Raw genomic sequence first — 27,273 nt, 5'->3', positions numbered from 1 at the left:
CCTCGGGACGAGAGCACACGGAGAGTGCGTGGGACTGAGACGGGTGTCTGTAAACCCCGTCCCCATTCAAACGCTCCTACTGCTCTCTATCTCCTCCTCCTTCCGGGCAGGAGTCGGGCAGGTCTGCGAGCACTTGTGGGTCCAGAACACTAAGGTTCTGTACTCTGGGGGAGAAGACCTGGGTGCTTGGTGGAGCCCACCTGGTAGCTAATAGTGCCCGCCCCTCATCCTGACGACAGCTGACACGTAAGAACAGCTTGCAAAACATCCCCACTGACTTATCGTGTATGTTCTTCCCTTAGAAAACACCCAGCAGACAGGAGGAAATGGAGACACAGCGAATAAATTCAGACGTTTTATTCTGGAAAGCACATGTGCACAGAGTTTCAACACAGAAAATTAACCTGGGAGTGAATGCCGGACAGATCGGCTACCAACCATCATGCAGCAAGGTGAGTGACACGGACCCGCTGGCCCTCGGAACCCCACGGTGCCTGCAGGAGGGTGAAAAACCAGGAGGCTGAACCCCGATACACTGCCCAAGAGAACGCAACACAAGTGGCAGGTTCCTAATGACGAGAAAAACTTACAAATAGAATCAAAACTGATTCAAGTCATACAGTGAAAGGACAAAAGGAAAAGGGAAAGAGATCAATATGATCTGAAACAACTGTTTTAATAGTAAGTTGCTGACCTTTTGTTGGACTCCAGTCCAAGATGCCTGAGGACGGGCCAGTGCTTCTGCACGGGGTCGCCCCTGGAGGGGAGACAGGCCCTGTCTACGACCCTCTTCTCATCCTGAGGTCCCCCGCCCTCCCAGTGAGAGACAGTGGAGGACAGGACCTTGTCTGTCCGTGCCCGGATAGTAACGGGTCCTCTGGACTTGCTGGGGGTCGGTGGACCCAGCACCCCTGGCATCCCCAGCCTGCCTTTGTACACCTGACTGGGTTTCTGTAAGATCTGAGATCACCTGCAAGGGGAGAATGCTGGGTTTTAAAGTGTGTTTCTGTCCTGGCCTCGTGACAAGTCATACTGTCCAGGCATTTTTGGCACTTCCCTTCCTTGTGCCTAACAGAGTCCCTCCTCCCCTACCAGCAGATGCCAGCCAGTCCCTGTAATTAACACAAGGGTCATTAATATTAGCAACAAGCTGGACCCAACGAACCAGTGAAACTGACTTTTTTCACCTGTCTTCCTTTTATATTACTCTGCCAGTTAATAATCTATTCCTGTAACTCTACTTCCTTGGGATTTTATTAATTCAGTAGCAGCTTCATCTAAAGTCTGTTGGTCTTAATGATACTGATGTTTCGAAAGGCCAAGCAAATGGCTTTTTCTCAATCTCATCTTGTAAGTCTCAAAGTCTCTAAAGAGAAAACTAAATTAACTGGTTAGCTATGCATCAGGTAAGCAACTCATATCATTAAAAAAACGGATACACAAGTCTGATTATTGTGCTTGAAATGTACTAAAAGGAAAAAAAAAGTATTAACATATCAAGTTACTATGATGATTATTTTAATAACCTTCCGTAAAAGCCCACAAATGTTTTCCATTCAAGAATGCCTGGGATTAAAAAAAAAAAAAAAAACTTGGGATAAAATGTTCTAGGCCAATATATTTCAGACTGCAGGGCTGGTTCTAATTTAGAACTGACTACAGACCTGGAGTTAAGGGGAAGAAGTGCTGGCAGTCACACCCAAGGCTGCTAACTGCCCTTTCGCTCTATCACTGCTTGGGCGAACTCTCAGAAATCATTGACTGTAAGTCAGGAAGGCAAAAAGCTGTGAAGAAAAATGGTAATAACATAAGGGATAAAGGGCTAGAAAAGATGCACAACCGTCTTAAAATGAAAATGACTTGGAAGGAAAAAGGGATAAAAGAAGTAGATCATCAGAATGTTACAAGAAAAAAAATGCTTTTGGTTTTCCTGATAAATGGCAAATCAGAATCATTTTCCCTCAGATTTCACAGCCAACGTTTTCTTAATGTTGTATCTATAAGTTGCCATTTCCTTCCAAGTATGTTAACTGCATAAAAATGAAATACCTCCCCATAAAACACCAGGGAAAGAAAAATCCACTACCTCCTCAAAGAAAACAAGAAACCCTTTCATGAATATTAGACCGAACCATCACCCTCTCCTTTCCTGTCATTTGCACTGCAGAAAAGAGAATGGCTCGTTTTCACTCTAGAGCCATTTGTACTTCATTTTTGAAGCCCTTTGGAGTGAGGAAGCTGTTTCAACTTTCATATTGGAGGTAAGGAACAGCAGAGAAGAAAAAGGACAGTGGAGCACTCTGAGCCAGCTCAAGTCAAACACGACCAGACTCCTCACTGTCCACGTGGAAAATGAAACTTTGATCTTTACCAAGTAAGTGACTTTTAAATATTTAACTTTTTACTCAAGATAAAAGCACAAATCTCTCCTAACTAGAGTAGTATTAAAATGTGACTATTTTCTCTTCAAAGGGAAAAAGAGGGGGATTAAAAAAAAAAAAAAAAAACTTAGAAAGGTATGTTTCCTTGCAAGCAAAACAGAGGAAAACGTGTTATTGTTGTTACTATAATTATTAAGCCACAGACACATAAAATCCACAAACTGGATTGGGGTGGCTTTGGAAATGCAGTATATCAAAGGTGCAGACTGTTTTGAACATTCTGTACAGATCGCGCTGAACAAGAACCAAAGGTAACCTCCCCCATGGCGGTGAAACGCCTCGGGCCCCCGGGAAAGACAGCAGGGCCTGCTCTGGCAGCGAGGTCGAGAGTCCTTGGGCGCCGCGTGGGCCATCCTGCCGAGTCCACAGGTGAGGCTGAAGGGTTCTGGCGGCACCCAGTGCGAAGCACGTGCATCACTGGACCAATTTCTGAATGGACTTTTATAAATATATACAAATCAGTTACAGGCACTTGAAATGTCTTTGGCTGGAATAACCCAACATTGCAAGATAATGTATTCACAGAGTGTCCAGGCCCAGGCTGGCTTCAGCAGGCGATGATTATGGTTCTTTCAGTCTCTCTCGGAAAACGGCAGCTGTGGGATTAGGCGTCTGCCAGAGCCACCTAGGAGAGAGCAAGACGGCCAACCAGTCACGCAGCGACGAGCAGGTAACTCAGCCCCACCAGCTCTCCTACTGGGGGCCTGGGCCCAGCCCCAAACCCAGGGAGCCACACGCACGCATCTGCCAGGCAGGGGAATGATTAAATGCTAAAAAGATTAAGCTCATCTAGGAGGTAATGAATAGAAATCAGCTGATCTCATGAAGCACTGAGCTGAGATGGGGGCAAATTTCAGCGCTCTGGGAAGTGACCAGCACACTGACCTCAGTGGAACGGAGGCAGCCCTCAGGGTTAGCTGTTCTCCAGCGGGGAACATTTTTTTAAATACAGAATTTTTGAAGTAGTTTTTTTTAAAAATATTTTATTTGGCTGGACCAGGGCTCAATGGCAGCATGTGGGATCCAGTTCCCTGATCAGGGATCGAACCCAGAACCCTGTACCGGGAGTGCAGTCTAGCCACTGGGCTACCAGGGAAGTCCCTGATTTGTAATTTGTTGATGATCTAATTTTCATTTCGCTTGTTTTGTTTTTTGGCCACACGGTGTAGCATGTGGCATCTTAGTTTGCTGACCAGGACACTGGAAGGACAGAGTCCAGCAGCAGTTGGGACTTCTAGGGAAGTCCCTCCACTGGGGATGTGAGAACAGTTTTTTCCCACCAAAGACTTGGGTGTATGGTTGAAAATGCAGCACTACATTATAGGCTGAGGGGCAATGGCTGCTGACAGGAACTAAGACTCACCCACAGTAAGTGGAAATAGGACTAACTAGGACTTTACCCAGGGACCTCTAGAGCAGTCCTGGGCCAGACCCACCCACCGCTCACCTTCTCGGGACAGAATTCAGGATTGCTCTGACGCAGTTTGCTGGGTCTGCCTTTGATAACCGCGTAGCAAAACATCGTTATCACCATCACAAAGAGGAAGTAACTGGTGTGCATGAGGTGCAGGTTTATTAACGAGCGGTCATCCTAAACAAAGAGAACCAACCAGAGACATCCACACTGAGTCACTGAGATTTTAAGGCTGGCTTCCTGAAATCAGGGGGCACAACCTCTAGGCTTGCCTCAGCGTTCCTTCACACATGGGAACAGAAGGTTCTCCTATCTTCTCAACGAGGAAAGCCGGAGCTTGTGGTGTTCCAGATACCACCCACACCATCCCTTCCTAAAGCGGTACTCTGCTCAAACTCCCCCCGGAGCCTTTAACCCCTGCCCTTCCTTCCCTTATTTTCTTGTTCTCACAGCCCTCAAGCTGCACAGCTGACCCCCCAAGTCTGTGTTCCTAACCCCTTGCTACTCCTCCCCAGGGAGGCTGCAGCCTTTCCCCACATCGATGAGCCCCTGGCTGCAAACACCAGCCGTGACTCGCCTTTGAGTGCCACAGGCAACCGGCCACCAGGCCCGGCCGGGTGTTGAGATCCCAGCCAGGCCTCCACTCCTGTTCCTTCTCACAGCTCCAGGCCTCCTCAGGCTCCATCCCATTTCATGTACCAGGGGGGCAGACCAGTCTTCCTGACACACTGCTTTGCAAATTTCTACAACCCCAACGCAGGCAGTGCTGGCCTCCTCCTCTGAGATCTCAAGGCCTCCGGGAGGCCCAGAGGGCCTTCAGGAACCTGGCCCCTGCCCGCCGCACAGTCTCAGCTCCACCGCTCACTCCTGCAGGCCCTGGGGTTCCAACGCCCACAACTTGGTGAAAGTGAGACATAAGGAAAGAGAGGGGCCAGGCAAGAAGAAAAGAAATCCACCTGGCATGGACTGACAGAGAGAAGAACATTTACAAAAATTCAGTGCAGTCTTTTAAAAGCGGGCCCCAGTCTGAGGAGCAAACAAAACCGGCAAATCTCCCACTAGCTCAGAGGACACGGCCTCCCGCCGTCTTCTCTTTGTAACGTCAAAGCCCATCCAGGCATCAGTCTCCAGCCAGTCCTCTCCTGTTTACATCTGCCTGAGTCCCACACCGCGTACTGCTCCTACTGCCACTAACCACAGACGCTTCAGCAAAGGGCGTGTGCAGGAGGAAGACGGACCAGCCTCTCCGGCAGCCCCTCTGAGTCAGGCACACAGCCGCAATCAATACATAACTGCTGCTGGACAAAGTGGACAATGAACAACAGAAGCAATTTCCTTAACCAAAGGGGTGGTGTGTTTCGGCAAGTCTCCAGCCTCCCCCAGCCTGGCCTCCCTACCCGGCTGGACATCGAGAATGGCAGGAGCTAAGCTAACCCAAGAAAGGAGGTAAGCAGGGTCTGCTCTAAGTTTCAGGACACACACAGACGCACAGGATTCTTCTCACTTACATCTGGAACAATAACTGTAAGCTTGGGGTTTAAAGCATGGTAGACTTTTCCAATGGCCCCCTTGTAACACCAGAAAGGGTTGTAGTCTTGAGCGTATTTTGTGTTGGCATCCCTGGCCGTGGTGAAGATCTTATACCAGAGCGTGGCGTTGCTGTAGGTGTCAGGAACGCAGTGCGGCGGCTGTCTGCAGGAGAAGGAGGCGAGACACAGCGCTGAGCAGGGCCTCTTGTGGGGAAGGAGAAATCGGAGACAGCTGTATTCTCTTGAGATAAGGCCTATTATGTTTTTAGTTCAGTGATTTTTTTTTTTAATTAATAAACACAACAGAATAAGAACTAGGCACCGACACTTGAGAGTTTGGGTGTTAGATTTTTGCTTTCGGAAATCAATCCTAGGTCCTCTCACCAGAAAGAAGTCACTCCTTGTAAGCCCATTTTCTCAAATAAGCTAAACTTTCAGTCACCACTGGAAGTTCTCCATATAAACTTCTCTATCAGCTGTTACAACCAACAGCAAATAATGCTGAATTTGGCCTACAAACCTCCGAACATCTAAAACAGATTAATCCCTTGAAAAGGACTCAGCGTAAGATCCTTAAATAGGCTCCACCTTGTGTATTTCATGTATTTATAGATCATTACCTCCTTTACAGAGAAAGCAGAGGCAAGAACAGGCTTAAAGGCAAAGCAGTTAACACTGACAGGTGCTCAAAAAAAAAAAAAAAGAAGCAGAAGGTTCAGCAACAGTAACTATTTCATGGAAAATAAGGTTCAATTTATACTATCAATTTAAAACATAAGTCTTCCTGGATAATGGAGATGAACAAAATACTGCTCAGAAGCCGTCATTATGGGTCATTATGGTCACAGGATCAGCTCATATGCATCTTTCCTGTGGCTTCTTCTACCAACAGGAAAGGAAGTCTAAAACCTGCAAACACAACCCGATGCTTTTACAACCTTACTGAAACACTAACCCTCTGATATTTATATGCAGAAGTTTTACCTCAGAAAAGCAAATTAAACTGAAATAATCCTATAGACAAGTCCCAGCAATGACAATTCTACAAGGTAATGTGACGCCAGCTGTCCTGAGAATTTGCTGCTAATGCATCCTAGTCAAGTTCACGGTAAACAGCTTCTCACATACACACATGGGGGTCAGGGCGCACTTACACGGTGACGGGGAACACGCCGGGGTGAGCTGTGAGGGTCATGCAGGCTGTGAACACCACCTGCTCACAATGCCCGTGAAGGGCACAGTCGTCCGAGCTCCAGGATGTGGGCAGGGTGAAGGTAATGTTTATCTCCTCCTGGGCTTCCCTGCCTGGAAAGAGAAATCAGTGTTTTGGTAAATAAGGCAAGAAATCATACATTTATGATTCTCTGGGATTTGACTGAATCCTGAAATCAAACCCACCCAAGAATCCCATCAACCCAGGGAGGTGGGACCCCTGCCTTTGCGGGGTTTCGGGAACAACAGTGGTTGTTCCGAGCCAGACTCTGAGGCCTGCTCACTGGGCAGACCCACGGTGTGGCAAACACAGCCAGGCCGCTTTTGGCCGCCGCCTGGAGAGGCCACGCCAGGGCCCGGCCATGCCTGGGTGGGAAAGCTGGGGCTGCGTGAGTCCACACCGTTGGCACAGTGTATGTATCGCTTCACCCAGTGGACCACTATCCCATGAACAAGACCGAAGAAGTGTTACTGTAACCCTTTCACATATAAGCACACTGAGGATCAGCAGGTTAGACCTAAGAAAGGTCATGGGACAGGTGAGAGATAAAGTGCAAATGAACACCAAGGTATTAAACATCACAGCAAAAGAAAAAGGTCCACCCGCTCCGTGGAAAACCCAGCCGTTGCCCTTACGGCCTTACACGGGAACACCTCTCACCAGGAGCAGCCAGCAGGGGGCTGCCAGGCACTCCCCAGTTCCTTTAAGGACTTTAAAAGGTTCTTGGTAACCAAAGATGATTCTTCTGAGGCTCAAGTCTCTGGCACAAAGCCCCTCCTGATTATTCCAGCTCCCACTACTTCTTCAACCTTCTCCTGATTCACCTACAGTCTGTCATGGGTTTAGTACTAGTCCAAGGGCAGCGCTCAATGTTCTACAGGTGTTTCATATTATTTAACAAGCATTTATACAGCATTTCCTGTCTGCCAGGAACTACTCTTAAGTGCCTGATGAATATTAACTTACGTTATGCTTGTCTCTTTCATATCCCAAAATTGCAAAGGGAAGAGACCAGATCTGGGACTTTTTCTAATTCCTAGCATTTAGCCCAGTGCATTAAAAAAAAAAAAAAACAACTTAAGACTAACAGCAATATCTGTAGTATGTACTGAAAACGCCAACATGATGAACCAGAATTTAAACAATCTGTGCTTAACAGACTCACAGATACAGAGAACAGACCTGGGCTTGCCTCTGCTAATCCCCAACTCCCAATCCTTCCCTCCCCTCCGGCAGACTATTAGACAGAACTGATAGACACCGAGGCCCTACTGCACAGTACAAGGAGCTACGTTCACTATTCTGTGGCAAACCGTAATGGAAAAGAATATGATGAAGTGTGTATCTACACCTGAGTTACCCTGCTGTACAGCAGACACTAACACGACACTGTAAATCAACTGTACTTCAATTAAATTTAAAAAATACAAATTACAAAATGTATTCAAAAATGTTAAGACCATAAATAGGCCTCATAGTTTCTTCCCAGTCTCCCACTTGCAAGCTTTCATTGAGCACCTACTGCATACCAAGCACTCGAGCAAGTGGAGATGTAGTAGAAATGCTTCCTCCCTGACTTTGTTGGTTCAAACTCAACAAAAGGGAGGACACACACCAAGACTCAGCAAGTCTGAGGAGGGAAACCGGACACTCAATACTCTGTGTGGTAACAGCTGTGGCCAGAGAAAGCCTGGGGAGCTGGCCGCCATTCACGTACCCGACAGGCCGATCTGATGCCCGAGGATGGTGGAGTACAGATGGGTGACGTTGCGCGAGTACCCGCCGAAGGGTTTGAGTGGGTCCAGGGTGAGGGTGATGGCCACAGAGATGTTCAGTGGGCCCGCATCCTCCAGGGGCTGTGGGGACTGCGTGGACGTCCTGGCCTGGCCGCTGGTCACTGTGCTTTCCGGAGCTGCGGTGTCGTTTGTGAGATGCTTTAACGTTTCATTCTCTGAGACACACAAGTCCAAGTCATTAAACCGCAGGAGAAAAGTATTCCAGTCCTTTGGTAAAACGAAAGAGAAGCAAGGGTGAGACGTCTGAGTGCCACCGGCGCCATGGCACAGTCACAGCCCGCGGTGTGGCGTCCGAGCCAGTGCTGCAGAGCGACGGTGCGAGCGCAGCCTGCAGCTTCCTGCGCGGGCGTGACTGTGAAAACCCCAAACACTCTCACATTCAAAATCTAAAGTATGAACTCCTCATTGGCATGACCTAGTAAATCAGCTGAGTTGAAACAACTCAGGAAAATATGTGAAGAGGAAAAAGGATACTATACTTACAGAAAACCATCTAGCCTCAGAATCAAATTTGAAAAGACGGCTTGAACAGAAGTAGTAAAACATTCAAAGTATTAATCTAAACTCATTTAGCAGTTACAATGAGCTATTTTTATCATTTTATTTCTAACTGGAGGATAACTGCTTTGCCACGCTGTGCTGGTTTCTGCCATACAAGAGTGTGAATGAGTCATAAGTATACACGTCCCCTCCTTCCTAAACCTCCCTCTCACACCCCCCACCCCTCTGGGTACCATTAGCTATTTTTTAAAAATAAAGGCTGCCTTAAAATATTTTCTTATAAGGTCACTTTTCTACACTGAGCTCTCTCTCTTGAGAACATGAAACCACAGTAAATACCCACCCTGGTGTTAATACTTTCTCCCCCCAGTCATGGACCCTGGGTGCCACTTTACGACAGAAACAATTTCAAAAGGGAGGAGAAAAGATGTTCTCAAGCTTCTCTTTATATCTGTACTGATGGTTTAAACTATAAACAGTTTTAAAACAGATACCAACATAGTAAATTATCCACCAGGGTGTTTTTTCATTTGGGCAGAAACTCAAAGATGAACTCAGGCTAGAATGGGAACAACAAATCAACCTAGGCTGCTCCACACTCCTTTCTCCCAAGTAACATTATCTACAAAGAGCTGCCAAATGTCAAGACAAACCAAATGACACATCCAGGAACTCTAACATTAATTAAAGATGCCATCCAAGTAATTCCCGAGTGGCCAAGTCTGCCGCTACAGCCCCAGTGTATCAGAAGTGGGCATTAGTAAGAGGGCAACCAGCAATTTCAAATTACACTCTCCCTAACACCTGAAAACTCAACATTCAAGAACATTAGAGCTGAGAATGAACATTCTAGTCTCACCCCTTCATATTCCAGACATGAGCAAACTGAGACCCAGAGCAAAGTGGGGACTCTCCAACTCCAGCTGAGGTGAGAGCAGGCAGAATCAGAATTAAGTTTTCTGATTCAGTCACAAACTTTCCCTATATACCCAGGCCCCTCATTTGAAAATAAAATCCCGAAATGAAATCATAAAGTTCTGCAGCGCCCTGCAGCTCTGCTTTCCTGCAGAGCTCGAGTCCATTTTGAACAGTTGGCCAAGGCCAAGGTCAGGCTCCATTCTGCTTATCAAGGGCTCATTATCCAGGCTACATCTTAAACCTCTGGCCCTGGCTGAGCATTCAACATGGACTTGAGCTTGGAGGGAGAGCAATGCCAGGATGCTGCAGAACTTTGGTTGTGGCTAGAATGTCCATTTTCAGCCCTAAAGACTCAGGCAGGGTCAGAAAAGGGAGAATTAAGCCAGCCAGTACGTCTCCTGGTAAGAAACTCTTTGGTAGGGTTTAGTGGGAGAAGTAGCTCAAGCTTGTTGCTCTGTGTCAGAGAAGGTGGTTCCTCTTGCCAAGATCATGTATAATCCAGAACGGCGCAGGGCACGGGAGCGAGTGCCATCCCCACCACTGAGCGGAGTTCTGCTCCATCACGAGGCGCACACACTGTGACAGCAACGCAATGCCGCCCCCGCCCCCATCCCCTCCAAGGAACACACCCAAGAAGACAAAGTGCAGGGGGCACTCACAGAAGCTACTAAGATGGAAACTAAGTTGTCCCAAAGGAAACTTATCCACCAGGAAATTCACCGTATCAGTGGTTCAGCATAATGTACACTTACTAACAGGTATACAGTCATTCACCCCTATCCAACGAGATTGCGGACACTACTGTTTTCTGATATGTAAGAACACGCTTTCTGGGGTGGGCAGGGGAGCTCTGTGCTGCATGGCTTGTGGGATTTTTGTTCTCCGACCAGAGACTGAACCCAGGCCCTTGGCAGTCAAATCACTGAGTCAACCGCTGGACCCCTAGAGAATTTCCAAAAACATACAAAATCTGTATTATGACTGTTCAAAAACTACTACATACCTAGATTAGCAATTAAAGAGCAATGCCCAAATAATTCATTTAAACTGACCAAAAAACAAATCTATAAGGCAAGTTTGTAGATAACTAGAGTTTTCCTTGATAAGAGAAATGTATTTGGAAATAAAATCCTGCTTTCTAATATTTTACAATTCTTTCTTCCCAATTAAAAGGCTTTCAGTACAGTATGAAACTCCATGACAATATATGGTTTTACAATAAATGCTTATGGTTTTTTTTAATTGCAATTAGCTAATTTAATGTGAATAGCAAAAAGTTAGTTCTCGAACTTCTTGACACAGACATTTTACAAATGCACTTTCTAAAATTCATGCTTCAGCAGGATATAGGATGCTTGGGGCTGGTGCACTGGGATGACCCAGGGGATGGTACGGGGAAGGAGGTGGGAGGGCAGTTCAGAATGGGGAACACGTGTACACCCGTGGCGGATTCATGTTGATGTAGGGCAAAACCAATACAATATTGTAAAGTAATTAGCCTCCAATTAAAATAAATAAATTTAAATTTTAAAAAATAAAAGATAAAAAAATAAAATACATGCTTCATTGCTGAAACAGTCTCAGTAAAGCTGGTAGCATTATTTAAATCAATAACTATCTGACTAGGTTATTTCCTACCAAAGTGAGTCACTGCAAGATGGAAGATCAAAAATTCTCAATAAATATGACTCCTTCTCACTGGGATAAATAAGTCACAAACCAAAGAAAGGCAAGTGGAGAGCCAAAAGGTGTTTCCCCACCCTACAAAGGCCCAGCCCACCCGAGAGGAGGACTGAGGGTTTACTGTACCTCTGCCATTTCCGGTGACTTGATCTCCTTGATTTTGAAGAAATAGCCCAAGGTCAGGAAAGCTATCGCCATGGCGCTGACACTGATCATGAACACCACCAGGGGGGGCCGGCTGCTGATGTACAGCTTCAGGTTCTCCAGTGGGCTGATGCTGAACATTATTCTGATCAGCTTCACCTGGAAGGAATTCATCAGCATCACTGACAGACTTGCCGAAAGAAAACAAACAACTCCGTTGTTTCTTTAATGGGGTTGGCGGGTGAGGAGGTCACACGTTATTGAACTTGAGAACTGTTTGATCATAAATCCATTCAAAAAGACTGGGTGGGGGGAAACAAACACTAAATATTAACTGTCATTACTTCCAAATGGTAGGATTTTAAAAGACAGACATTCTTTCGGTTGGAATTTTCTTAATTATTCTTTAAGGAACGTTTGCTACCTCCACGTTACTTAAGAAATCAGGTAAGTCAGTCAGCGACACGACACAAATACATGCCAACATGTACAAAAATAAGCTGAGGGTGCTCTCATTTCCTACCACTGAAGAGCGGAATTCTATTTATTCACGTTCCATCCTGTTCACCACCACACTCCTGCCCGTTCCAGCACCTGGTGGAGACAAATCCTGAATTTTATCACTCCCCTGCTTAAAGCTGAGCCTTCCTGTCAAGGCCCACAGGGTGTCATGATCCAGAAGCCCCGCCAGCCTTGGTAACTCCATCTCCACCAACATTCCCTCCCCCATTCACTGGGCGCTGGCCACACGCATCTTTCTCAGGAGCAGCTCTCAATCTCTACAGGGGAGTCACCTGAACCTGCAGATCAGTCTTTAATGGTATTTGTCTTCCAGTCCCCGAACCTGGGGTGCCTCTCCACTGATTTATGTTCTCCTTATTTCAGTATTTTGCAGTTCTCAAAGCACATGTTTGCACTCCTTTTGCTAAACTTATTCCTATTTTATCCTTGGAATTTTTGAACATATCCTACCTGAAGGCTTTTACCTCTGCCTCGAGTCCTTCCCCCTTAAATTTCCACATACTTGCTCTTCTTCAAAAGCAGGTCTCTGCTCAGTAGTCAGCTCCTCAGAGAGCCCCTCTGTGACTACCTCCACCCCCGATCTCCCAGAACCCCACCTCAATTCCTTTCACACTGTTCAGTTAAATTTCAACTTGTTTACAGTCTTATCATCCCTCTTTCATGACTCCATGAGAGCAGAGATGCTGCCCATCTTGTTCACTGCTACAGCCCCGGCTCCTGGCCCCGAGAACTGCAGAGGCACGTAATAAGTTCTTGTATGTATGATCAGGCGACAATACTAAAAACGGTTTTTTAAATATGTGCCAGCTTTTAAAGTTGAGAGAGAAAAAGACGCATCAACAGCACCTAAGAACGAAGAGCAACCACTTGCAACGAGCCAGGCTGCGTACCTGTCTGTTTTCACAAGGCTTTGACTCAACCTTCTGATTTGAGACATAATCTGTTGACCCAGTCCACTGGTTTTACCTGCTGTACACGATGCAACTGTATCATAGTTGAGTTATCTCGGGTTCTTCCCACTGTGTCACTCACAAAGGACACCTCAGCAGGCACAAGAGTGGTTCTAACACAAAGACGTCACCAGTAGGCCCATCTGCAACCTGACTGTCAGACTCTCCAAGGAAGTTGTCCCAGTTTATACTCCTCTCCCCAGCCCCCTACCTGCAAGGAAAGCACTTGCTCCATTTCCCAACATTCATGCCAACATTTGATATTTTATGTGAAACTGTATATCTCACCATTATTTTAAATTACATCTCCCTGAAAAGAGTGTCTTTTTACTTCTTTATCAGCCATATAGATTCTTCCTAGGTGAACTGCCTGAATCTTTGGCCATTCACCAGTAGGATGTTTGCCTATGTCTTATTAACATTCAAAAGTTTTTTGTTTTCGGATATTTTAGACACTGGACCTTTTTTCCAATTTTTTCTAAACATTATATATAACTACTCCAAGTCTGGGTTTTTCTTAAATATGGTTTATGGTATTTTTGGCCCTATGACAGGTTCTTAATTTTTTAATGGCTTTATTAAGATAAAATTCACACACCATGTAATCCACTCAATTAAAGTATACAATTCAATTCATAGATTGGGAAACCATCACCATAATCAATTTTCAAACATTTTCATCGTTTTCTAAAGAAACCTCATATCCTCTAGCAGTAAATGTCTATTTGGGTCCACTTTCTTTTTCAACAGTTTGGTTTTTTTTTTAATTTTCTCTTAATCATCTTGTTGGATTGATTCAAAGATCATTTATACAGCTACCATTGACAGTGTCTTCTAAAAATTACGTTTTCCATTGTTGTTAGTTTATACAGCAGCAATAGACTTTTGTATATTGATCTCAATTTCAGACACTTTGCTACAATCTTTCAAATTTGAATTAGACTGTAGCTTCTCTTGACAGTAACTCCACAAGCAGTAAGAGTTTCTTTCCAACCCTTGTTTCATCTTTTTTTTTCTCTTACTACTTTGACTAGAACCTTCAGTGAAATGAACAGAAGCAGCAATAATAGGAATCCTTGCCTCATTCCTGACTTTAAAGGAAATGCTTCTAATGCTTCACTAATAAATATGGTATATGTTAAAGATTTCTCACAGAAATTCCCCATCAGGTTAAGGAAGTACCCTCTATTTCAAGTTTGCAAAGAGAATTTCATTATAACTGTTACATTTTAATGAATGCTTTATCTGCAACCTCTGAACAATCAATTTTTCTCCTTTAATCTGTTAACATGAACTATGCTCATTTTTTTTCACAACAATTTATTTGCATTTCTTGAATAATATAATCATGATCTTTTAAAACTATATTGCTGACTTATGTATGCTAAATTTTTCTCTGAATTTCCACATCTATTCACAAGTGAGATTAAAAAAAAATGATAAGCCAAAATCATTCTCTCCTTAGCTATATATACTCCCTGACTAGTATGGTTAGGTCATTCTAATATCATAGGATTAACTGACTGTGTTCACTCATTTATTTTCTATAACAACATATATAAGATATTTGCTTCTTTCTCTGGGAAGCTTGATAGAGTGAAAACCAGTTGGACATCACTTAGTCATGTCCAACTCTTTGCAACCCCATGGATTATACAGCCCTATTCTTTAGGCCAGAATACTGGAGTGAGGAGCCTTTCCCTTCCCCAGGGGATCTTCCCAACCCACGGATCAAACCCAGGTCTCCCGTCTTGCAGGCGGATTCTTTGAGCCCCAAGGGAAGCCCCAAAGTTTGATAGACCTTGACCAAAAAAACATCTGGACTCAAGTTTTTTTTAGTTTTGTATTTTGACGGGCTGTCTTAACTACTTACTCATGCTTTAAAAATAAGCTGGACTTCCCTGGTAGTCCAGTGGTTGGAATCTGCCTGCCAATGAAGAGGACACAGGTCCGATCCCTGGTCTGGGAAGATTCCACATGCCTTGGGACAACTAAACCCACGCGCCACAGCTATTTGAGCCCCTGTGCTACAACTACTGAAGCCCTCACACCCTAGAGCCCCCGTTCTGAACAAGAAGCCCTCGCACTGAAACGAGAGTAGCCTCTGCTCACTGCAATTAGAGAAAGCCCGCTTGTAGCAAGAGACCCAGCACAGCCAAAAATAAATAAATAATTTTTAAAAAATCTATGTCTTCTATTTCTAGTAATTTTGATAAGACATGTTATTCTAGCAAATTGCCCATGTTATATTGGTTTTTAACATTTCTGGCACAGTATTATCTTATGATTTGTCCAATTTTTAATTGTGAAAGTCAAAGCATTAGTTGCTCAGTCATGTCTGATTCTTTATGACCCCATGGACTGTAGCCCGCCAGGCTCCTCTGTCCATGGGATTCTCCAGGCAAGAATACTGGAGTGGGTAGCCATTCCATTCTCCAGGGGACCTTTCTGATCCGAGTCTCCTGCAATGCAGGCAGATCCTGTTCTACCTGAGCCACCAGGGAAACCAGTATTATCTGGTGATTTGTTCAATTTTTACTTGTAGTCCTGTTCTTTTTCATTACAAATGTTGTGACGTGTTTGTCTTCTTCTCTCTCCTTTTAATCAGCCTTACCAGAGCTGTATTGTATTTGTGTTTTCAAAAAAAGCAGTATTTGGGTTTACAGATTACATCTAGATAATTTCTTTTCTTTTTTAGTACTTTCTCCATTTAAAAAAAAATTATTTTTCTGCACTGGCCTTCTTTGGGTTAGCTCAGCTTGGTTTTTCTAACCTCTGCAGCTGGAATCTTATCTCAGATTTTTGTATTCTTTTTTAGTGGAAGCATTTCAAAATGTAAACTTTCCTCAACCTTCTCATTTACCTGTATGACTTTCTCTCACCACTATCATCAATCTATTTCATCACCAAATCTTGTGGATTTCCCTCCCAAAATGTTATCTCAGATCTACCTGCTCTGCCCCATCTTCTTAAGATGATGGAGACTGACACTGCATCCGTCCTCCACATGTCCCACAGCCCCAAGACCTCTGTATCTCAGCGCCCACTGACTACCCCTGTACTTAATACATTCTACAACATGTCGAAAACTGAACTAACCTGCACTCCTGCCCAATCTGACCCTTCCTCTTGCAGTCCCATCTCAACCTAGACCTTCGGAGAACATCCTAGACTACTGCTGCCCCATACCCAAGCAACTACTAAGCGCTACAGACTATATTTCTTGGCTTCCCTGGCGGCCCAGTGGTTAAGAATCCACCTTGCAATGCAGGGGACACGAGTTTGATCCTTGGTCCGGGAAGATCCCACATGCTGTGGGGCAACTAAGCCTGTGCGCCACAACTGCTACAGCCCATGACCCTGGAGCCTGTGCTCCACAACGAGAGAAGCCACTGCAGTGAGAAGGAGCCCGCGACGAGAGGGCGGCCGCTGCACTGCACGGCCAGAGAGCGCCAGCAGGAGACAGCGGAGACCCAGCACAGCCCAAAGTAAATACATACGGAAAAAAAGATTCTATTTCTTCAACATCTCTTACTTCTGACTCTTCTTTCCCACACCCCTCTGATACTCTCCTTAGTTCAGGCCCTTATCATCTTCACTTGCTATTGCTAAGAGTCTCAACTGGATCTTCCTGCAATGGGTTAAATAATTCACCTTCCTGTCAGTGACTTTTTTCAAATGCAAATCTAATCTTGCCACTGCTTTATTATCTCAGAGCTCCAAATGACCTAGGAATAAAGTCCAAGTTCCTTATAATCATAAACTACGTCTTGTCTGCTTCTTAATGGTTTGACTGCTGCTGCTGCTAAGTTGCTTCGGTCGTGTCTGACTCTGTGCAACCCCACAGACGGCAGCCCACCAGGCTCCCCCGTCCCTGGGATTCTCCAGGCAGGAACACTGGATGGGGTTGCCATTTCCTTCTCCAATGCATGAAAGTGAAAAGTGAAAGTGAAGTCGCTCAGTCATGTCCGACTCTTAGCGACCCCATGGACTGCAGCCTACCAGGCTCCTCCGTCCATGGGATTTGCCAGGCAAGAGTACTGGAGTGAGGTGCCATTGCCTACAATTCCTAGAACACATTAGACAATACTACAGTTGCAGGCCTTTGAGTCCAGAGGTCCTCCTGACCATCATACGCCATTTCTCACTACTTCAACTTCCCTCTTTCAAGTCCCGGATGAAGGGTTACCTCATCCTATGAAACATTTCCCACCCCTAGCAGTCCCTCAGGGAGAAGTGACTTTCACCTTTATGTCCCCACTATACGCCAAAACTTTCTCACACAGAATGAAATACCTTACTGCAGCTGCCTGCGTACATGTCTACCCCAACCAAGCTGTAAGCCTCTCGCTGGTAGACACAACATCTTATTGTCTCTACTTTATCAATAGCTAAACACCAAGTAGGTAATTTTAAAATATAAGTTTATTAAATGAATCAAATGAATCCAGACTTACACTGAAAAATAAATTAGTAATTTCAGTAAGACTGCAGAATACAAGGCTGATATACAAAAGCCAGTTGCTCTTCTATGTTCCAACAAGGAACAAGCTGAGTTTGAAATTAAAAACCACAGTATCATTTATATTAGCACTCCCCTTGCTACATACTTAAGTATAAATCTAACAAATATGTACAAGGTCTATATGAGGAAAACTTCAAAACTCTCATGAACAAAATCAAAGAACTAAATAAATGGTGAGATGTTTCATGTTAATCAATACAACGATTCAGTATGTCACGATGTCAGTTCCTCCCAACTCGACCTACAGATTCAACACAATCCCAATCAAAATCCCAGCAAACTATTTTGTGGGTATCAACAAACTTCCTCTCAGTTTATATGGAGAGGTAAAAAACCAAAACAGTTAATACTGAAGGAGAAGAACAAAGTGGGAGGGCTGACTCTACTTGACTTCAAGACTTTCTATTAAGCTACGTAATCAAGACGGTGTGGTAATGGCAAAAGAACAACTGGATCAATGAAACAGAACGGAGAACTCAGAAATAGACCAACATAAACACAGTCAGCTGATCTTCGACAAAGGACCAAAGTCAATACAATGACTCAGACAAGTCTTTCAACAAATACTGCGGGAACTACTGGACATACGCACGCCAAAAAAGATGAATCTAGGCACAGACTTTACACTCTCAACAAAAGCGAACTCAAAATGGATCACAGACCCGACAGTAAATGCGAAACTACAAAACTTCTAGGAGGTACACTGGGGAAAACCCTGAGTTTGGTGATGACTTTTTAGATAAGGATATCAAAAGCACCATTCATGAAAAAAGGAAGTGGTAAGCTAGACTTCATTAAAATGAAGGATTTCTGCTCTACAAAAGACACTGTCAAGAGAATGAGAAGACAAGCACAGATTGGGATAAAATATTTGCAGAAGACATCTGATAAAGGACTGTTCTCCAAAACGTGCAAAGAACTATTAAAACTCAACAAGAAAATAAACAACACAATTTAAAAATTAGCCAAAGTGCTTAACCGACATTTCAACAAAGATTTTTCAGATGGCAAAGAAGCATATGAAAAGATGCTCTCACATATCATCAGGAAATGCAAATTAAAACAAGGTACCAGGACACATTTATTAGTAAGGCCAAAACTCAGAACACTGATAATACCAAATACTGTCAAGGATGCTGAGCAATAGAACTCTCTATTCATTAAACAGGCTTCAAACAACAAATGCTGGCAAGGATGTAGAGAAAAGGGAACTCTAGTAAACTGTTGGTGGGAATGTAAATTGATGCAGTCGTTATGGAAAACAGTACAGAGTTCCTCAAAAAACTAACAATAGAACTACCAATATGATCCACCAATTCCACTCCTGGGTATATATCCGAAGAAAACAAAACTAATTATTAAAAAAGATACACACACCCCAATGTTCATAGCAGCACTGTTTACAATAGCCAGGACATGGAAGCAACCTATGTTCTGAGTGTCCATCAACAGATGAACGAATAAAAGAAAATATTCCATATACATATAATGGATTATTACTCAGCTATGAAAAAGAATGAATCTTGACACTCGCAACAACACAGATGGACCTGGAGGGTCTTATATTTAGTGAAATAAGTCAGAGAAAGACAAATACTGTATTTTATCACTTATAGGTACAATCTAAAAAATGAAACAAACAAATGAATATAACAAAACTGAAACAGACTCACAGATACACCAGACTAGTGGTTACCAGTGGGAAGAGAGAAAGGGAGAGGAGCAAAACAGCAGTAGAGGGTTAAGAGGCACAAATCACCATCTATGAATAAGCTACAAAGGTGTAATGGACAGTGTATAGGGTACAGCCAATATTTTATAAGACTTCTAAAGAGAGTGTAATCTATGAAAGTATTAAATCACTATGTTGTACACCTGAAACTAATATTGTAAATCACCTATACTTCAATTAAAAAATAAAATATTAGGTTTCAGAAACAAAAATGTCAACAGTAAATCAGAGCTCCATTTATTAAGAAAACAATGAAATCTGAATTGCATATAAAATAATTAGGAACTATGCACCACCTGGAACTACAATAATGAAATATTTAGAAAAACAAAAAAATTTGAATTCCCTTCTAGATAAAGCTATCATTAAAACCATATCACTCTAGAATATAAATAAACACACATATACATATAAACATGTATATATATCTCAACATAAATAACCACAAATTAGCAAGCAATGTCAACATACACCAATTTAATTAGAACAAGTTCCAGAGGAAGCCTATTGGATTCACTTAAAAAGTAAAAGCATTTTTGTGGGTTTTTAGTGAAATTATTAAAAGCCCAAATACTTCATAAAGTTAAAATTCCTTTCCACCATTTACAAGTGTTTTCAAAGATGAATTAACAAGAGCTAAACAAATTTATTTCCCCTGCAAAGAATTACAAGTAAATCTCCGTCATCCTCTCAACAGTAAATGTCTCAGTTTTAATTAAAAATCAGGTAAGCTCTATGGAGAGAAGAAAGCACACCAGCTGACCTCCCTCCTACACTCGTGCATCCCAACCCCAAGTGCATCCCAACCCCAATCGGAGACGTTCACCAGGATAAAGATAAGATGTGACCTGGGCTCTGGACCCGCCTCTCTGCAAAGCCTAGGGAGGTAAAGCACTCAGAACAAGTCAAGAGCCAACTTCCCAAGTGTGAGCGCACACAGCTAAAGTCCATCGATTCGGTACCTGGAGCTCTGAGACGAGCTCAATGACAACATTAAACATCAGGCTGCAGCTTTTAAGTAAGCAAGAGGCAATGCTGAGATTATCCTAGGGTCAACTCCAGCAAGCCACAAGTTAGGAGGTCCTCAAAAGGGGGAGAGAAGAGACTGCTACAAGCTTTCTGGAGACCAGCCTGGCCATGCATGCCAACAGCACTAAAGCTCAGCACACACTTACTTCTGTGATTCTGCCTCTAACAAGTTAACCTGAGAAAACCCTCCCTGCTGAAAACAAAGACTTAACTACTATGACAGTCTTCTCAGGAGTATATAAAATTTTAAGAACTGGAAAACCAGATATCTAACAATAGTAGAGAAATGGTTAAAGTATAACACAGCCCCAGTAGGAAAACTATGTAGCCATTAACACAGATCTAAAACACATAAAATGCGGTTATTTCAGGTTTTTAAAGTATGAGAGCTACACAAGCACCAATAGGGGAAAAAAACACATAACACACCCTCAAATGTAAACAAGGGTGGTTACTTTTAGGTGGTGAGATTATATGTCTTTCTTTAACGTTTCCATCACGAGAATGTATTTCTTTTATAATAATTTCTAACTAAAATTTATAAATGACTGTCAATTGACCCTGCTGGTCTCCTGGTCCAAATAAAATTTCATTAAACCTTAATTCCATTAATTTTCTTCATTAATAAAGGCAATAAACAAGAAAGAAAATTTGTTAAACCCACCTAGAGAGAAAACAAAAAAAAAACAACACAAAACAGAAAACACGACAGTTGTTTAATATGTCCTTGTGCTAAAGAAAGGCAAAGCTCAACTTGTGGCGATCTGTGTTTGGATTTATGAGAAACCAAAACTAAAATCAGAACATTGACTAGACTCCTCCAGACAACCCGGTGCTGCGCGCTCCTAGGGCAGGTGGTGCAGAGAGCTTCCCCAGACAAGCGTGGGCTCCTCCATTAGGGCAGAGGCTGGGAGAGCCTGGGGTTGGGATGGGGTGACCTTGAGCTAAACGGGTGCCCAGGATGGTGAAAGGTCCTACAAGGCATAGGAGAAGAGTGTCAAGAAGGAGGAAGTATCAGCCAAATATTGCTGAGAAGTGACCCAGCATTAGCAGTAACAAAAGAAAGGGTCTCTGAGCTTCCTGGTGTTTTAGAAAGTACTCAGGTAAACTTGAGCTTGCATAAACACAATCCTCCACCTGGGGAGATCACTGGGGATCCCTGAAATCTCACTCTGGTTGGGGGGAATCAGACCATAAAGAAATGATAACAGGGGGACCCCACTGGTTCAATGAGAGGGAGGAAGGGCCGTGCGGGTCACGAGAAGTGAGGAAACCAACACATCCACAGGCAGAGAGCGAGCCAGTGAAAGAGGAAGGCCTCCCGAGGGAACAGTGAAGGCAGAAACAGATAAGTTAGCAATTATGATATTTTATTGGAAAGGAAGTAAATTAACACTCATCATGCTGATACGCAAGTCCTCTGTGCATCTCTCTGCCCCTCTCCACAGCCCACATACTTTAAAGTACACCACGTGGCGACTTGTTCCAGTTTAAAACTAGAATCTCTGCACAGGATGGGGATTCCACACTCTCAGATGATATTTCCTAAACAGTTCCTGACTTATTTTAAGTTACACGAAACCACTACTTGTGACCTAGATCAAAAAGTTCGCTTCACATGAACAACAAAACCACCATTTTATTAAACTGAATTTTTGACCTTAGGCTAAATGAGAAATTCCTTAAAACTCTCTTATAAAGTCACACCCTTTTCAAAGTTCTGAGGAGACTAGGAGTCAGGGAAGTGATGGAAGAGCCCACAGGGGGACTGTGTGGGGAGGGTGAGGGAGGCAAGCTGGTTCTAACGCCCACTGAAGGAACATGCTGGCCTTATGCTAAGAGAAAAGGCCAGGCAGTCACCTTGATGTGGGAGAGGCTCATTCTGAGTGTAAAAATTAAAGTAGCCTTTTCAAATATCCTGTGATGTTTAAGATAGTCAAAGGGCTTTAAGGCTGGTTGCTACAAACCCTAAGGCTAATAAAGAACATTAATGGATGCAATGCTGGATTATCCAAGACTCAGCAGAGATGAGGACACCGGCTCCTCTCACAGAAACTCTGGGCAATCTCAACACCCAGCTCTCCAGCACTGAGAAACCACCTCCCTCCCCCACAAAAAAAAGTGAATACAGATGGAAAAGACCCTCAGAGAAGCAAATGCAGGGCAACAAAGTCTAAGAAAAACGTCAAGGTCTCCACAAAGGTCTCGACACTGAAGCCGAGGTCTGGGTCTCGGTCCTTGTTACCTCCCGGTGGCAATGGACACCAAGGGCGACCCCACCTTCCAGCTGCCAGGACCTCCCTCTCCTGGCTGCTCTTCCTTCTCACTCTTCTTCAAAACTTGGGGTTCCCCCCTGGGCTCCGCTGGCCCTCTGCTCAAGGTGGACACACTCATTCACAGCTTCCTGTCCATTTCACCTACTTCTTCACTCCAGATGGAAACATCCATCTACTGGAACATTCCACATAGAGGACCCACAGGCACCTCGAACCACCCATCCAGGTCAAAGCCTATCCAAAGCCTCCACATCAGCTCCTCCTCGTAAAGAAAGCCAGCTCTCTACCCAGGGACCCCTGCCAGCCATTCTGGACTCTTTCCGACACCCCAGCAGTTACCAGTTGCCAGCCCCGCTGCTCCCACGGCTGCAGCGTCTCTCAGCAGTGGCTTTTCTCCAGCCCCACTGCCTCCTTCAGCCCAGCTGAACTCCAAACGCATCCTGTGCCTGTGGGCTCTCATTTCTGTGACGCCGTCTCTGCACACCTCCTCCCTCGGGCAGGACCTGGTGCTGGGAAGGTGCTCAACAGTAACATCTAACATTACCACCCACTTTGATGAGTGAAGCACGATGTTCTAAGAGTTTTGCACACATTTTATCCTCATGACATCTGTACTTTACAGATGAGGAAATTCAGGCATAAGGAAGTTGGCTAAGCTGCGCGAAGTCCTAAATGAACCTGGATTCAAGTCCAGTTAGACTCCAGGGCCTGGACATTACCAAGTGCTCCACTGCCTCCCAGGAGATGTTACGGGTTTGAATACAGAGTCCACCCCATCAAATGAGATACACACTGAGTAGCAGTCATACAGCTTTGCAATTAAGACATCAACGGTGATACAAGCAGAAACCTCTCTCTTTAGGGGTTAAGGGTCATTTTTAATAGCCACCATTTAAAATGTGCTGGGGCTAGGCTCCGTGACAAGTGCTTTACATACATATTTCCCAATCCTCACAACACTGCTAAGTAAATATGCCTATCCTCATTTTACCCAAGAGGAAACGGAAATCAAAAGGGGTTAATTTATACAACGTTATATTACAAAAAAGTCACAGGAAGTACTCAATTAAGATTCTGACTTAATTCACCTGACCTCAAAACCTGTGCCACCAATCACAATACCAGGGTTGATAAGTAGGTTTCAAGTCAAATGCCTGATAGGAAAAAAAAAATGCACATACCACTGATAGTATATTTTAGCTGACTTCAATATAAGCACAATTAAGATTGATTTTTTCTGAAGTTTAAAACAGTTACCTTATTTCCCATCTCTTTAGCAAGGCAACTCCCACTTCAGCACTTTCACCAGGGTATAAAGCAAAGATGAGTGGAATCCCCTGCCAATAGTTTCTTGTTTCTTAATTGAATACAACTTACAATGCAGAAGAGACTCTCAAAAACTTGTTTCACCCAACAAGTTTAAATGATCAAAAGGGAAATAACAGAAAGCATAAAGTTTCAGTTGCTAAATGTGCATTTTAGGCAATAACAGTACTCAAATAAAGACAAAAGGAAAACAATGTGGGCTGATATAATTTCATGACTTATTTTCCAAAATTCAGACTTTCGTTGTATTTCTACTTACTTGTAACTACTTAATGCATTGCTCCGTTTTCAAAATCAAGACATAAAATCATGGGAATTTCCAACATGATCCCTCTTTTTAACAAATAAATTCATCTTTTCAGTCCCAAAATTGAAAATAACTCATCTCTTTGTTCTTAGTTTTTTTAACTGCTGACCTACTTAAAAACCAAACTGAGAGTATCTTTGGATTGAGATGTAATGATTTGGGGTTTAATTAACAGATACTTAAGAAAACAAATCATGAGTGATGACAAGATTAAATGAACACAACATGGAATCATAACATCTGAACACAGTGTAAAGACTGGGATATGTTCTGAAAACAGCATTTTAAAACAAATAGCACAAAATGGCAAATGACAGTACTCTGCAAACGATCACCATCAGACATTGCTCTACAGTCCCCAGGTTTATAATTATACACAGAAAGAGTGGCATACCTCTGGTATGGAAAAGATAATTTAAGGATTTCTACATTTACCAAACAAATCCTAAATGGAAATTTAATATGCTAAAAACTCTTATCATCTTTCCTTCATTACCTTTTTTTCATTTTAATTGGAATGTCTCAGTGAAAAAAATTTTTTTAACTTTTCTTAAAAAATTCTAAAGCCCTCTCACAAGTCAGTATCACTCTGTAGCAGGTTAACAGTGACAAAAACATCCCATAGCTCTGCCATCCCTGTTAGGACCACTCTTTTTCAGACACTTGACTGTAACCAGGAGGAGACAGAGCAGTGGGGAGAGAGGGAAGAAGAGTTAAAAAGGAGGAGTAAAAAGTTAAGCTGGTCCCTATATGTTTAAAGAAAAGCTACGGCTGAAGCCAGTGAGGTCCTAAGACTAATCATAACATTCCAGGGTGTCCTGTTTGAACAGCCTCAACAGTTCTTCAACAACTGGGTAATAGAAACAAACAGCATCTCTGTGAAGTGAACTAAGTGTCCTTAAAAACACTCAGGTGATGGCTAAAAGTCCGCCATTTATCACTCGGCTGCAGCCAGAGTGGCAGAGATGTTACTAGATCTGTGTTCTGGCAAACTAAACACAGGCACATAAACCACTAGAGGACAGCAAATTTAATTTCCTGATTGTTAATACCAGACAGGAATTACAATCAGCATCTTTTCTCATTGTCTTTAAAATGAGTTAAGCACTGCTTCGTGTCATTGGCTGTTTAACAAAACAAGACACATACATCAAATGCAAACAATTCTCTGTATCCCAGAAAACCACCAGAAGTCAGACTCGGTAGCCTGTGTTTTTCTGAAGCAGAAAAGCATTCAACCCTTAACCAGCTGTCGCTGCGAATACTTCCAGACACCTACTGCCTAGCCACCTAGACCGGGTGCCCTTCCACCAAAGGCCCAAGCTTTTTCATTTCCCAGCAAACCTAGAATGACCCAAACCCTCCCCATCCTTCAAGGTCCACCTAAAAAGTCACTTCCTTCAAGGTTATGTGGCAGCCAGGATGGGAAGGGAGCTAGAGGGAGAATGCATACATGTATATGTATGCCTGAGTCCCTTCACTGTTCCTCTCAAACTATCGCAACATAGTTTGTTAATCAGCTGTACCACAACAAAAATAATTAAAAAGTTCAAAAAAAAAAAGTCACTTCCTTTAGGAAAGTTTCCTGATTCTAATCAGAAGGAAATCTCTAAGAGCTGGTATCTCTATATGGCAATTAAGTCCTGCCCCGTTTTATCCCCCATCCCCTTCTCTAATTAAGTCCCTTGCCAGCAAAAACTATATTTGCACATAGGTCTGTCTCGCTTCCCTGCAGCAGCTGCAGCTCCCGCTCCAACAGAGCAGGTGCGCTCCATCAGCATTTGTGATCCTAGAACCCAGACGCCCTCCGCAGCCCTGATTCCAGTCCATCTCAATTAGGCCACAGAAATTCTTCCCCAACCTTTACTACGAAGTCAACACACTGCCTCCTTACTCCCAGAGTAAACAGGCTTGGAGTCATAAAGTGTATCTCAGCTGTATTAACAGGTCTATTTCCTTTGAGACTTCTTAGACGCAGTAAGGAGCAGGAAGGTGCTTTTATCATTCAAGCCTTAACGGAGAACTATCTACACATGGGATACAAAAAGCTCAGACTGCAAGCTCACCAAAAAGAGTGCTACAGGGACAAACCAACAGTCATCCCCAACCCTGGGGTCGTGCCTCCCGCTACCTCCCGGGAGGGCTCATCTCTGAGGCGGGAAAGTAGCAACTCAGCAACCACAAGCTTTCCTGCTTTCAGGCAGACCGCAAAGCAGCTCATCATTCAACGCTCAGCCAAGGCTGTCATCGGCTGAGAACTAAACTACAGACACCGGATTCTTCAACAAAGGCCCCCTCACCAGCTGTCCACCGATTATGGTATTTACACGGTTGAAAGCAGCACAACAGGCCTAGTCTTATTCCAGAGGGTGCCTATCAAGGGAACTAAAATTACCGGCCTCTAGATTACCTTGAAGCCACTCAATCTAGTTTATTAACATATGAGTGAGGATGATAATCCACCCCCGCTCTGGATAGTTACCAAGCTTGACACACACAAAAATGCCACTAGTTCACGTCAAGTGTCTGCACATACGCAAGTCTCTCCCTCCCATCTTGAAATGTGTATCCTTCGCAAACGGAATAACGCAAACGCGACCCAAAGTCAATAAAGGCAAACTACCAACACGTTCCCCGTGCCAAATCCAAATTATCCAGGCCTCGGCTCCAGACGTGGGAAGTCCTGCCATCTCGAGGGCCTCCTGGGAACGCTGGCTCCGGGGACGCGAGTGGACAAACCCCGGTGGCGGGCGACCCAGGCCGAGGCCACCATCCTAGGCCGGACCAGGACCAACCCCCATCGGCAGCTGGAGCGGGGGCTGCAGCCCGAGACGTGAGGGCGAAACCCAGCCGGTCCACCCCCTCCCGGCCCTCGTCAGCCCCGGCCGAGCCCTGACCCCCGCCCGCCCCGGCTCACCCCGCCCCGGTGGGCAGCGGCGCGCCCCGGGCCCGGCCGGGCCAGCTGCT

General features: G+C 44.1%; 1 protein-coding gene across 3 annotated transcripts; it reads right to left on the bottom strand.

Annotated features, from left to right (window-relative positions):
- Positions 1-342: 342 nt before the first annotated feature.
- On the bottom strand, positions 343-27,273 carry LOC128071306 (transmembrane protein 248). Of its 3 annotated transcripts, XM_052664188.1 has the most exons (8): positions 27,224-27,239; positions 12,163-12,233; positions 11,622-11,798; positions 8,315-8,600; positions 6,539-6,689; positions 5,364-5,547; positions 3,889-4,032; positions 343-3,066 (listed from the first exon to the last, which is right to left on the bottom strand). In XM_052664188.1, the coding sequence occupies exons 3-8, from the start codon at positions 11,778-11,780 to the stop codon at positions 3,046-3,048; spliced, it is 945 nt and encodes a 314-aa protein (XP_052520148.1). In that variant the 5' UTR covers positions 11,781-11,798; positions 12,163-12,233; positions 27,224-27,239; the 3' UTR covers positions 343-3,045. The 3 variants fall into 3 exon arrangements, with proteins under 3 accessions (XP_052520148.1, XP_052520149.1, XP_052520147.1); XM_052664189.1 differs by lacking the exon at positions 12,163-12,233 and having other exon boundaries at positions 27,224-27,273; XM_052664187.1 differs by lacking the exons at positions 12,163-12,233; positions 27,224-27,239 and having other exon boundaries at positions 11,622-11,819.

Source organism: Budorcas taxicolor, unplaced genomic scaffold (assembly GCF_023091745.1).
Source record: "Budorcas taxicolor isolate Tak-1 unplaced genomic scaffold, Takin1.1 scaffold335, whole genome shotgun sequence".
Lineage (NCBI taxonomy): Eukaryota > Metazoa > Chordata > Mammalia > Artiodactyla > Bovidae > Budorcas > Budorcas taxicolor.
The sequence above is the reverse complement of the archived record's forward strand: the minus strand, read 5'-3'. Positions and strand labels throughout refer to the sequence as shown.